The 12,321-nt window shown below is 45.9% G+C and overlaps 1 protein-coding gene and 1 non-coding gene across 2 annotated transcripts in view; one reads left to right on the forward strand and one right to left on the reverse strand.

Moving 5' to 3' along the window:
• The first annotated feature begins 328 nt into the window (after positions 1-328).
• Ctnnbl1 (catenin beta like 1) overlaps positions 329-12,321 on the forward strand; it is a 166,068-nt gene continuing 154,075 nt past the window's right edge. Inside the window, exon 1 of the mRNA XM_075962847.1 lies at positions 329-454. Coding sequence (XP_075818962.1) covers positions 425-454 — 30 coding nt within the window. The 5' untranslated portion in view covers positions 329-424. The remainder of the gene's footprint in view (positions 455-12,321) is intronic.
• Positions 4,123-4,239, reverse strand: LOC142845299 (small nucleolar RNA SNORA61). Its single transcript, XR_012909859.1, has one exon. It is a non-coding gene; the product is annotated as a small nucleolar RNA SNORA61 (small nucleolar RNA).

Genomic DNA, 12,321 nt, shown 5'->3' on the forward strand with positions numbered 1-12,321 from the left:
AAATTTTGAAAATCCAGTGTCATTTGATTCACACCTAACATCTCAGGACTAGCCACACTTCAGTAGCCACATGAGACTGACTATCTTATGTGTCACGGCATTTCAAACCTCTGTTTATCTGGGAGCCCAGCACTGTTCCCTACTCTTAGAGAACTGCCACAGCTTTAGGTTCCCACCCTTTAAGTATCCGCCCCGCCCCCTTGCCCGCCCTTTCAGGATCCCGGCGGAAGCCGCGGAGTCAACATGCGGCGCGCTTTACGGTCGCGCTTCCTTTTACGGCAGTGTGGCAGGCTCCGGTCTCGCGCTCTTTTATCCTATTGGTTCTGAGGCACTTTACGGCAGTGTGGCAGGAAAAGCTATTGAGCGGCCCGTGGTTCGAGAGTGGAGGTAACCAGGATACCCTGTGCTGATTGGGTCTGGAACCATGGACGTGGGCGAACTTCTAAGCTACCAGGTAGGTGAAGTTGGCAGGCTTCGTCCCGCCGGGGTCGCAGGGCCAGAGTCCCGTCATCGCGCCTTCTCTGGCTCTCTGGCCCGCACTTCTCATGCTACCCTGGGGTTCTAGCCTGTCATTGCACTCACTCCCCGAAGCCCTCGTGGACCCTTTCGATTCCTTCCCTTTCCATGCCTGAGCCCTTTGATTTCCCTTTCCCACCCGGCAGCCTGGCTCCCTTCCGCTCATCTTTGGTCTCGTTTCTACCGATTCATAGGGCTTGAGGCAGTAGGGAAGAGCACTTCCCCCCCCCCCCCCTCGGGGTTGAGCCTCAGTTTCTCTACCAGCTGCTGGTGTGGCTTTGGGTACAGTCTTTCCCCCGTCGCTAAGCCTCAGTTTGTTTATTTATTTAAATCTATAAAATGGGTATGTGTGAAAGGTCATTTGAAAGCGCAGAAACCAGTGCCCATGTTCCCGCAATGGTTAAGATGTTTGGAAAATGGAGCATGGATGGGTTGGCAAGAGACTTCTTGACCTCCTTGCTCAGGGTACTCGTGGTCAGTGGGTGTGCCAGAGGGAAGAAAGGTCTTGCCTGAGGTCGCTCAACAATTACAAGCACGATTAATTGAAGCTCAAGTGTCCAGGCTCCCAGCCCAAAGTTCCTGCCCTCTTTTGGCTGCCTGATGAGGCTCCCTGTGTCCAGCCTGGTTCACTGGTCTCAATCGTGTTAGAACCCGTGAACTGTAATTAGTCTGAGTTAGGAAGTTCTGTAAGTAAATCACACTGGATTTTAAAGACAGTTTGAAAAGGGTAGTATTTTTATTTTATTTATTTTTATTTTTTATTTTTTTGAGATAGGGTTTTTCTGTGTAACAGTCGTAAACACTCCTAGCTGTACTGAAACTCATTTTGTAGACTAGGCTGGTTTCGAACTCACAGAGATCCTCTAGCCTCTGCCTCCCAAGTGCTGGGATTAAAGGCGTGTGACAGCACTGCTGGGCGAAAAAGGTAGTGTTTTTATATTGATTACTTGAGCCTTGGTCGTTGGTTATATTGATTGAATGATCCTATTTTGGGTAATGGGTGAAATAAAATATAATTTAAGCCAACCATACCGGTTTGTGTTGATTTTTAGAAGTGTAGCTACTAGCAATAGCTCTGCAGTCAATAGTAGGCAATGAGAAGCTGAACCTGAGCTGGCTGCTGCAAGCCTTTAATCTCAGTGCCTCAGTGGGATCACAGTGAGTTCCAGGCCAGCCAGGGCTACATAGTGAGTGACTCCACTCCCCCCAAAATAAGGCTTGAATTTAGAGCCCCTGGTTGCTTGCAATCTCTTTTTTCTTGCTAACTGATTGTTGTAACGTTGAAACAAAATACTTTATGGTACCTACCTCATGGTCTGTTGGGAAACTGTTAAATTGTTAGACCAGTGTTTGTTGCAGAGTAAAGGAATCCATAAATATCCCTTAGCCCATATATAAAAGATTGACCCCAGAGATGGAGACTCCAGACATAATGAGAAGGAATTTGTAAGTAACCAGGAGATGTGAGCCTTTTAAGATGTGTGTGTCTCTTTAAGACATTGTAGCATGGTGGTGGTGGTGCATGCCTTTAATCCCAGTGCACGCATTTAATCCCAGCACACACCTTTAATCCCAGCACTAGGAAGGCTGGTGGATCTCTTGAGTTTGAGGCCAGGCTGGTCCAAGAGTGAGTTCCAGGATAGCCAGGGCTGCACAGAGAAACCCTGTCTTGTAAATCCTGCTCTCCCCCATCCCCCCAAAAAAGACTGTGTAATTGATGATGGAACAAGAACAGTAGTAGGCAAGTTACTGATGAGTGCTTATTTGGGAGTTAGGGGTTGGCTAATCCAGTCCATTGACTCAGATCTGGAGCAGTTCTGCCAGAAAAGGTCCATTCTTTGGCTACAGATACTATTGAACACCTACTGTATGCAAGGTACTTAGTCCACTGAGCATATGATGTGACGAACGAGACAAGGCTTTTACTTTCGTATGAAATGCAAACATGGTGGAGGACTCAGCAGAGAATAATTGAGTAGGTAAACAGGAAACCCAGCTTGCTGCATGTGTTGTGAAGGGAGAAGAGCAGAATCTGCAGGGGAAGTGTGAGCATGGTTTGGGGACAGCTAGGCACATGACAACTGGACACGGAAAGTGTGGCCCACCTGCATCAAGCTCTTTCCTATGTGCAAGGTACTCACTGGGTTTCAAAGCTTTGTTGTGGACAAATGAAAATGAAGTATCTTAATTCTTATGTAGATTACATTTGATAGATTGGATTAAGGAAAATAGGTTATTAAACTTCAATTTTGTGCCTACTTCAAAATTTAAACTTACATGTAAAGTTTTTTTTTTGGTGACTTTCCTCCTATTTCTCTTGGACAGCACTGCCATAAATAACTTGTTTCAGGGCCTCTGTAGACTGAGTGGTCAGGCAGGGAGTCCAGCAAACCAGCTTAAGTGTTCTGAAGGCTGAGAAGGAGCCAGTCTTGACAAGGCAGAATGTTGAAGGCAGGAGCCGCAGCTATGAGCACAGGCTCCAGGACCATTAGGTGAGCAGAGAGAAGAGCCATGTAGCTAGAACTTGGTGAGTGGACAGGACACCAGGAGGTGATGAAACTGGAGAGGTAGGCAGATGACAGCCTTTGTAGGACTTCTGTGGGCCAGGAGAAGGCCTTTGTGTTTTGGGAGGTGATGCAGATATCTTCATTCAACCCAGTTGTTTTGAACAAGAACACTGATCTGATAGACTTTGATGTGGGAGTTGATGTATGCTGTGAATATGTTTTATTGCCATTGGTTAATAAAGAAGCTGCTTTCCACCAATGGTTTAACAGAATATAGCCAGGTTGGAAAAGATATATATAGAGAGAGTAGGCGGAGCCAATGAAAAGCCTGTAGCTGCCTGCAGGAGATATATACACCAGAACCTTGCTGGTAAGCCACAGCCATGTGACGATACACAGATTAATGGAGATGAGTTAGTTTAGGATGTAATAGCTAGCTAAAAAAATGCTTAAGCTACTGGCTAAACAATATTGCAAATAATATAGATTCTGTGTGATTATTTTGAGTCAGGGCAGTCGGGAAACAAACTAGCGGCCTCTGACAGCAAGACTTAGCTGAAGTCATTGGCCAAGATGGTGACTGCCAGGCCAAAGCAGTGACTGACCTGTTACCAGAATCTTGGTCTTGTATTTGCAGCTCTGTTTCTTTCACCAGGGTCTACCTCCATTCCTATCTGAAAAGACGGTGGTGCCTAGAGTCAAATACACCCAACCTCCTGTGGGAATCTTTTTTTTTTTTTTTTAACTTTTCAAAAGTCTTTATTGAACCAGTTACATGTTAAATCCCAAAGCATTTCACATCTTTTGTTTTTTTAAGACAGGGTCTCTCTTTGTGGCCTTTACTGTCTCAGTGTGCGCCATGACTGCTGGCAGAACCTGGCTAAATCAGAAAACTTTAGTAAAAGTTTTTGCTTGCTTCCAGGGAAGTCCTCTTGTTTTTTTCCCCAACAAACTGTAGATGAGATCATAAATGATGGCCTGCCCCTTCACTGGTTACATGACTCTAAAAAAATAAATCATTAGAGCCACCCAAGTTCAATGCTACAACTGCCCAGAGGCATATGTAATTCTCAGGCTATCCCGTTTTACAAGAGCCAAGGCACGTATGAATCTGACCCAATGCTCTATTGCCATGAGGCCAGCTTCCGTCTGCTCTTCCTCCTTTACGACCACCAAGACCAGCATCAAGATCCGATGGGAAAGGGATCCGGTGGGTATCCTGTGGGAATCTCGATGACCAGATGAGCTTATGGAAGTGAAAGTGCTTTGAGGATGGTGATGTCCTGACACAAAATAATTATTTACCTGCATCCTCACCAAATCCACATAACAGCCCTATGAGGAATTTTCTCTCTTTTTCCTTCCCTTTTTTTTTTTTTTGTCAGGGTCTTAAGTAGACCAAGCTGTCCATCATGTAGTCGTAGTCAAAGATGACCTTGAATTGCTGACCCTTCTGTCCACCTCCCAAATGCTGGGATTACAGGTGTGCACCACCACACCTGGTTTATGGTATGCTGTGGACAGAACCAAACAATGCTTGGCAAGCACTCTACCAACTGAACTGTATCTCTAGCCTGGTAGGAAACCTCCCTTTCCCCCACAGGGTCTCACTATGTAACCTTGGCTGAGTTGTAGGCCAAGCTGCCCTCAAACTTAGAAAGATGTACCTGCTGCCTGCCTTTGCTTCCAGAGTGCTATGATTAAAGACTTGTATGATCATGCCCGGCACATGGAACTGTTTTAATCCCCATTTTATAGTGGAGGAAACTGAGACCTGACTGAAGGTACCAAGCCAGAGAATACACAAGCGGTTCTGTTTCGTAGCTGGAGCTCCTGACTGCTCTGCTGGTCTGTCTGTCTGTCTGCCGGGTGCCAGAGGCAGAACTAAAGTGCTTCCAGGTCAACTGTCAGGTCTAATCCTCAGCACACCTCCAGATATAGATGCTGGGACTACTTCACGGGAAGGGAGACTGAAGCTAGGGAGGCAGACACCCTGGCTGTTAACCTCAAATCGCCGGGAAGCAACAGGAATGCCCTAGCACGGTTTCCATTTGGTTTTAGACTTAAAAACTTTAGAGTTGAAGTCTTACAACTGTTGCTCATAGTCAGCATTGTCAAAGCTGACTTCACCTGTGCACTGAGCTCCTGCGTGGGAACAGAAGGGAGTGAAATTGTCTGATTGGAATGTTCCCAGCTCAAGAGTTTGACTCAGTGTCCTGAGACTTGAGGTTCTAAGCATTCTAGTCAGATACCAGGTGATGTTAAAGCTGTGGTCAGGGACTGTGCATGCAGGCCCCCAGTCTAGAGTTCTGCACTCCTTTTAAACTTTTCCCATCAAGCCAGCTCATGGTTCTCATGGGCACTGGTTTGCAGAGTTCTCAGCTTAAACTCTGCTTCTTCCCTGCCACTCAAAATTGAGAGCAAATCACTTAATCTCTCTGGGCCTCAGTTTCCTTAGATATGTAATGAGGGGATTAAGTGTGACTCTTCGTGAGGTCCCTAGTAGCTTTAAAATGCTGTGATACTAATTATTTAGGCCAAGGGCTCCAGAGAGTAGATAAAAAAGCCTGGTGTAGCAAAAAGAGTTGGGGCTGGAGACCTGGGAGTTTGGGGTTTTAATCCAGCCTTTGTCTGCACTTGTCTGGGTGGCTCAGGACAGGCCGCTTTCCCTCTTTGCATTGATTCTCTTGTCGGTTGTCAGATGAGGAGGTCAGGTTGTACAACTTCTGGTTCTTTCCATCCCTAAAACTCAGGGTCTTAGGTGAGCAGGAAAAAGTACCCTACTGTGACAGGAAATGTTTATTAAAACTTTAACATTTTTTTGCATGCTTATTAAATTTCATATTTGGGGCAAGTCAGTGGGAAGATTGCAATTTTCTGCTGAGATTGGTTCTTCTTGTAATAGGCAGGAGAGCGCCTCGGTGTATGCCTTATATCCTTGACAGATGTTAACAATTCATTTGAGAAGACAGGAGAATTACAATGTGGACAGGAGGTGGTGGAAAAAGTCTTAAGGAGGAAACCAGTTATGTTCCCAATATGGAAATGTACTTTTTTGATGCCTTCAGGCTTAGACATCTCATCAAGAAGTGTGCCCAGCAGTTGCTCGGCTGAGAAGTTTCTGCCACATAGGCGCAGATCTGAACTCCAGGGCACTCTCATTAATACTCATTCCACAGATGTCTGGAAAAAAGTTCTTCCTCTGAAGTTTTGCAATAAAGAATTCACATTTAGTTCAGATTGGCTTGGTGGGAACGGCTGGCTTTGCACCACCAGAGGATTCTCTTTGAGGCAGATTGGGGTCAGGGACCCTAGGCTTGGGTGACATTGCAGATACCAGTCCTCCTGTCATAGGTGGGTAATAGCACCATTTTCTTGGATTGGAAGGGTTTTTAGAAATCTCTAATTTTCTCCTCTCCAATTTCTTACTTTTGAAATAGATTTTAATGATAATAAACTGTCAGTATGAAAAAATTTGAGGAGAGAAAAACTATTACCCTAACCCAGTATTTTTTTTTGTTTTCACAGTCCTACGTCTTTTGCGTGACTGTAACTATTGTGCATGTACTGTTTCATGTTCCTTTTTAAATTAAGCATGTATTTTCTACATATCTTTTATATTACTCTTTAACATATGTGGGTTTTTGTTTGAGTAATAGTCCATTTTCCCCTCAGTTATTTCTCCACAATTGGATATTTAGGTAGCATCCAGGTGTTTGTTCATGGAGGCAATATTGTAAGGAGCTTCTTTATTCGTGTGGCATATCCCCCTTCCCACTTGTCATTCATAATTACTTTATGCTATTCCTGAGCTAAGGGTTGCATGTGTTAAAATCACTGAGTCCTGATCCTGGGCCTTGAAGAATTAATGATGTGAGAAGTGAAGTGTGCATTTAAACACGTCACTGTGTGAATATAAGTATCCCAGGACCAAAGTGCAGGGAATACTCTGATAAACTCAGGGCCAGGCAGGATCGAAGGGTGTGGTCATTGAAAAAATAAAAGGGCAGTATTGGAATCCCATCCTTGGTGGAGGAGTTCTGTGGGTGACAGAAGAAGGTGGGAAGAGTCAGTTGCAAACTGTTAGGAGCAAACTTGTGCACTGGATGTTCAGGGAGTTGGGGAGTGGCCAGAGACAGTGGGGTCCTGTCAGCTGCAGAGATGGTACCCAGCACTCACCAGTGCTCATGTGGAGCCGCTCCCTCGTGCAGCACTGGGCTCCGAAGTTCCCCTGCAGTCTTGATAGTGCTGCTTGTCGCTGTTTACATTCCTGCCGTTTATCTAGTGGCACCTAAAGTGCTTGTTTAAGGTTACGTGAATAAGGAGATTTTTCTTGTGCATGTTTATCATTTGTACTTCTTGCTACCTGCTTTTTCCCTTTAAGATAGGAATTGGAGTTTGTGGTTGAGCCCTTTTGGTTGGTTGTTGTTGTTGTACATGTAAGATACATTATCGGCAGCCTGAACACTTGTGTTCAAAATGCATCCTTCATTTTTGTGGCAGCCTCATCTTATGTTCTAACCCTGAGAATGTATTCTGATCATACTGAAAGAGGCTGCTTTTTGCATGACAGCTTCATGCTTTCCCAAGTTTATTTTGTTAGCAAGGTGCCTATAAATAACAGGTAAAGAGCTAGTTTCATTGATGTTCCCATTTATTTTATCTCTTGATGTTCCCTCCCTTAAGTTCATTTCTTCCCACCATAACATCCTCATCTGTCTTTCCCCCAGCTCGTTCTTCTCCCAGGTTATACAGTATGGTCTTGTGCCTCTGTAAGCTCAGGGGACGGAGCCAGCATCTAGCAGCATGTCTTGCCCATCCTCAGTGTCAAGTGATGGTTGTTCAGGAATGGAATACGTATTAGTGCTCTTATTGCTGAGATCAAATCCCTGGCAAGAAGCAGCTCATGGTGGAAAGGCTTGTTCTAGCTCTCAGTTTTAGGGATATAATCTGTATTAGTTGTGTTTCTGCTGCTGTGATTGGATACCCTGACTAAAAGCAACTTAGGGAAGAAATGGCTTGTTTGGGTTCACAGTTCCAGAGGGATGGAGTCCTTCATGGTGGGGAGGGAGGAATGGCAGGAGGTGCCTGAGACTCTCTGGCAGTCAGGAAGCAGAGAAATCGAACAGGAAGTGAGGTCAGGCTATAAGCCCTCAATGTCCATCCTCAGTGATGTACTTCCTCCAGCAAGGCTCTTCCTTCTAAAGATTTCCTAACCTTTTCAAACAGCAGTACCAGCTGGGGATCCCCTGTCATTCCATTGTGGGGAAGGCATGGCAGCAGGAATGTGAGGTCTGAGGTAGCTGGTCACATTGCACCGCAGTCAGGAAGTGGAGAGATGAATGCTGGTGCTTAGCTTGAATTTTTTTTTTTCACCCAGTTCTGGACCCCAGCCAGGGAGTGGTCCTGCTCATATTCTGGTTACAGCTTCCCTCCAGGTTAAAACTTGAGTTTTGGGAAACTCCCTCATAGACACACACCTGGAGGTGGGTTTCCGTGTTGTGTCTAAAGATTTATTTATTTGTATTTTACATGTATGAGTGTTTTGTGTGCATGTATGTATATTTTATGATCTCAGAGACCTGAAGAAGGCATTAGATTGCCTGGAATCTGGACTTAGAGGTGGCTCTAAACTGCCAAGTGGGTGCTGGAAACTGAACCTCAGTCCTCTGGAAGAGCAAATGGCAGTCCATCTTTCTCACCCCTCCCTAGGGACTAGTCAAGTTGTCAGTGGAGATTCACCATCCCGGACCCAAGGACCCAGCACCGCCTTTAAGTGCATTGCGGACTTGCCTCCTGTTGGAAGCTCAGGCTCTACTGCCTGCTTGCTGGCTGGCATGTGTGCCCTTGTTTTCACCTTTGATGCATACTTGCTACTTCACCTTCTGAATAGTTTTATTTTTAATTAGTTATTTTGTGTATGACTGTTTTCCCTTCATGTATGTCTGTGCAGCCTGCAGATGCAGTGCCCCTGGTGGCAAGAAGAGGACATCAGAATCCTTAGGACTCGAATTATAGACAGTTGTGAGCCTCCATGTGGGTTTTGGGAATTAGATCCGCCTGAAGAACAGCAGTCTTCTTAACCACTGACCCATCTCTCCAGTCCCTAATTTACCTCTTAAAAATTAAAAAAAAAAGTGTGTGTGTGTACACTAGTAACTGAAATGTCAGACTTAATTCAGGTGCTGCCAGCTCCCACTGATGTTCCATTTTTTAGTCTAGTATTCTATGTAGGCTCCTGCGTTTCATTTAATTGTCATAATTTCTTAGGTTTCTGTGTCAGAGTTTGAAGAGTACTGGTTTTATTTTAATTAATTAATTTGGGTTTCTTTGTGTAGCCCTGGCTGTCCTGGAACTCGCTCTGTAGACCAGGCTGGCCTCAAACTCAGAGATTCACCTGCCTCTGCCTCCTGGTGCTGGGAATAAAGGGGTGCACCATCACTGCCCCGAGAGCCACATTGTTGAAGAATGCATGTGCCCTTTTCTGCCAGCCATTTCTTGGGTCTCACTGTTCTAACTTGATTTTTACTGGAGTGTGACTGCAGCCCTGCTCCTGTCCTTTCAGAAGAACTTATCCATTCCTCCCCTTCAGCTCCTTGATGTAGCTACCTGTCAGCCCAGGAGTCCTGATTGACATTTCTTGTGTCTGCTGAGCTCTGGCCAGATGTTCGGCTATCACACAATTCTCTGCTTCCTCCTCTGCCCTCCCATGCCCAACTTTGCATTTTAGTCAGGGCTGCCAACTGTTCAGCTGACTTGAAAGAAGCCTTGGGGCTCTTTCTCAAAGATGAAAGGGCTGGGAGATGAAAGATTCTTTCCCCTTGGACCATGCAAGCTTGTGAGCCAACTCCCTTCAGTAGCCAATAAGGCAGAAGCTCGTGTGAGCGACTGACTCCCAGTCCGGGTAGGAAGAGGCCCTGTCACAGTGACAGCCCGAGGAGTTTGTGCTCTAACGGGAGTTGAGTGTCAGTGCTGTCTGTCACACAGGTGTCCAAACAGTTCCGCTGTGGGAAGGAGAAGGCTTCCCAGAGGAGGAGGGCTGTGTCTTTGAGAGCCTTCTTTCTAGCCTTCCTGTTCCAACTACCACCTCCTAGCCGTAGCCTTGTACAGCTCTGCCACACAGGTGACTTCCTAGGCAGGCTTGCTTTGGTCACATGGTGCTGTTGTCATGGTAGCTGAGGGTCCATTTCCTTTGTGTGCTGATGGAGAATGCTCTTCTCTAGACGTAGAGGTCATATAGTGATGGACCTAGGCCCCCCTACTTTGGAAAGACCTGTTGAGGTAGGTCATATTGAACAGCCTCCTTAATTTTGGGGGTGAAATTGGGGAGCACAGTGTCTCTCTGAGCTCATAGGTGTCACTGTTTCAGTTGGAGGAGTGAATGTATAAGGTTGAACACAATAGAGAAGTTTTCCTTTATAAAAATGACTGCATCAGAGAATGCGATGGTTCAGAATAGCTTGTCAGCACTGTGGGAGGAAAGCATTTGAAGCCTGAGAAGTACCTTTAATGTTTCGCATGGCAGATGAATGCAGACTGTGGGTCAGATGGCTGCATTTGAACCCCAGTCCTGCTAAGTGCTAGCTGTGTGACCTTGGGCCAGTTAATTAACCTGTAAGCCTTGGTTTTTATCTTTCAAATGGAGATCATCTAACAGTATCTGTCTCTAGCTCACCATCTTTAGAAATAGTCTCATGCTACCATTATAGATATATTTAAATCCCAGGTCTCACCACTAGCCCTGACTGGTTTGGGACTTCCTGTGTAGATCAGGCTGGCCTAGAAGTCAGAGATCCCGTGCCTCTGCTTACTGAGTGCTGGGATTAAAGGCATGTGCTACCATGCCTGGCTATCATCTATATATTTTGTAAAATACAGGATTAAATGAGGCAGTGGGGGCGGTATAGTTCCCAGCAAATGGTAGCTGTTGATTTTTATTATTGATATTCCAAACAAACATGCTACGGGAAAACAAAAGTTTGTCTTGAATTTTGCAGAGCTGCCTCAGTGTTCCCAAGATCTTTGGTCCCTTGGAGATTAAGGTTTAGAATTAAATAAAGCGAAATGAGAGCAGTTTGTCACCCACACATACCACAGTGTAGCATATTCTCAGTAGACTAGAGCACAGTCCTATTCTGCCACAGTTAGAAGTCACTGATAGCAAGAATTATGCCTCCAGCATGGCCATTTGTTCCCCAGGTCTCCTTCAAGACACTGAGAAACCACAGTTTCTGCTTAGCAGGTAGAGGAATCTCACTTACAAATCGCCCTTCCCCCCTCCGCGGTAGTCCTGAGCCAAGTGGGTGGTTTTGCTCTGAGTTTGCAGCTGTCTCCAACTGGAATTAGATGGAGCCTGGAGTCTGAGACTTCTTTTGCCTCCTCCCGAATCAGCCATTGGCTCTGTAGTCTTTTCATCTGAATTGTTAAGAGCCATTTTCTTTTCCAGAGTTTCAGACTTCCTCCTCAGAAGGTATAAACCTTAGGATCTCAGCATCCTTGCAGCTTGACAAATAAAACTGGTTAACCTTGTCCTAAGGCTAGTGAATAGGCTAGGGAGACTTTCATTTTTGTTTTTTAGTTTGTGTATGGCTGGGTGTAGGTGCTTGTGCTTTTGTGTATGTGTGTGGTGTGTGTGCACATGCATACCTACATGTGTGTTGAAGCACAGGAGTCAGTGTTGGGAGCACAGGAGTCAGTGTTGGGGGAGCACAGAGTCAGTGTTGGGGGAGCACAGAGTCAGTGTTGGGGAGCACAGGAGTCAGTGTTGGGGAGCACAGGAGTCAGTGCTGGGGGAGCACAGGAGTCAGTGTTGGGGGAGCACAGGAGTCAGTGCTTGGGGAGCACAGGAGTCAGTGTTGGGGGAGCACAGGAGTCAGTGTTGGGGAGCACAGGAGTCAGTGTTGGGGAGCCCAGGAGTCAGTGTTGGGGAGCACAGGAGTCAGTGTTGGGGAGCACAGGAGTCAGTGTTGGGGAGCACAGGAGTCAGTGTTGGGGAGCACAGGAGTCAGTGTTGGGAGCACAGGAGTCATTGTTGGGGAGCACAGGAGTCAGTGTTGGGGAGCACAGGAGTCAGTGTTGGGGAGCACAGGAGTCAGTGTTGAGTGTTTTCTTCAGTCACTTTCTTACTTTTTGAGATAAGGTCTCAATTGAAGCTTGCTGATATGGCCAATTGGCTGAGCAGTGAGCTCCAGGAATCTAACAGTGTCTATCCCCCTAGTGTTGACATTGTAGGAATGGGCCGCTGTGCCTGGAACTCAGGCATTTAAGTTTTTGTGGCAAGCACTTTACTAATCAACCC

This window comes from Microtus pennsylvanicus, chromosome 2, assembly GCF_037038515.1.
Source record: "Microtus pennsylvanicus isolate mMicPen1 chromosome 2, mMicPen1.hap1, whole genome shotgun sequence".
In the NCBI taxonomy this organism is placed as follows: domain Eukaryota; kingdom Metazoa; phylum Chordata; class Mammalia; order Rodentia; family Cricetidae; genus Microtus; species Microtus pennsylvanicus.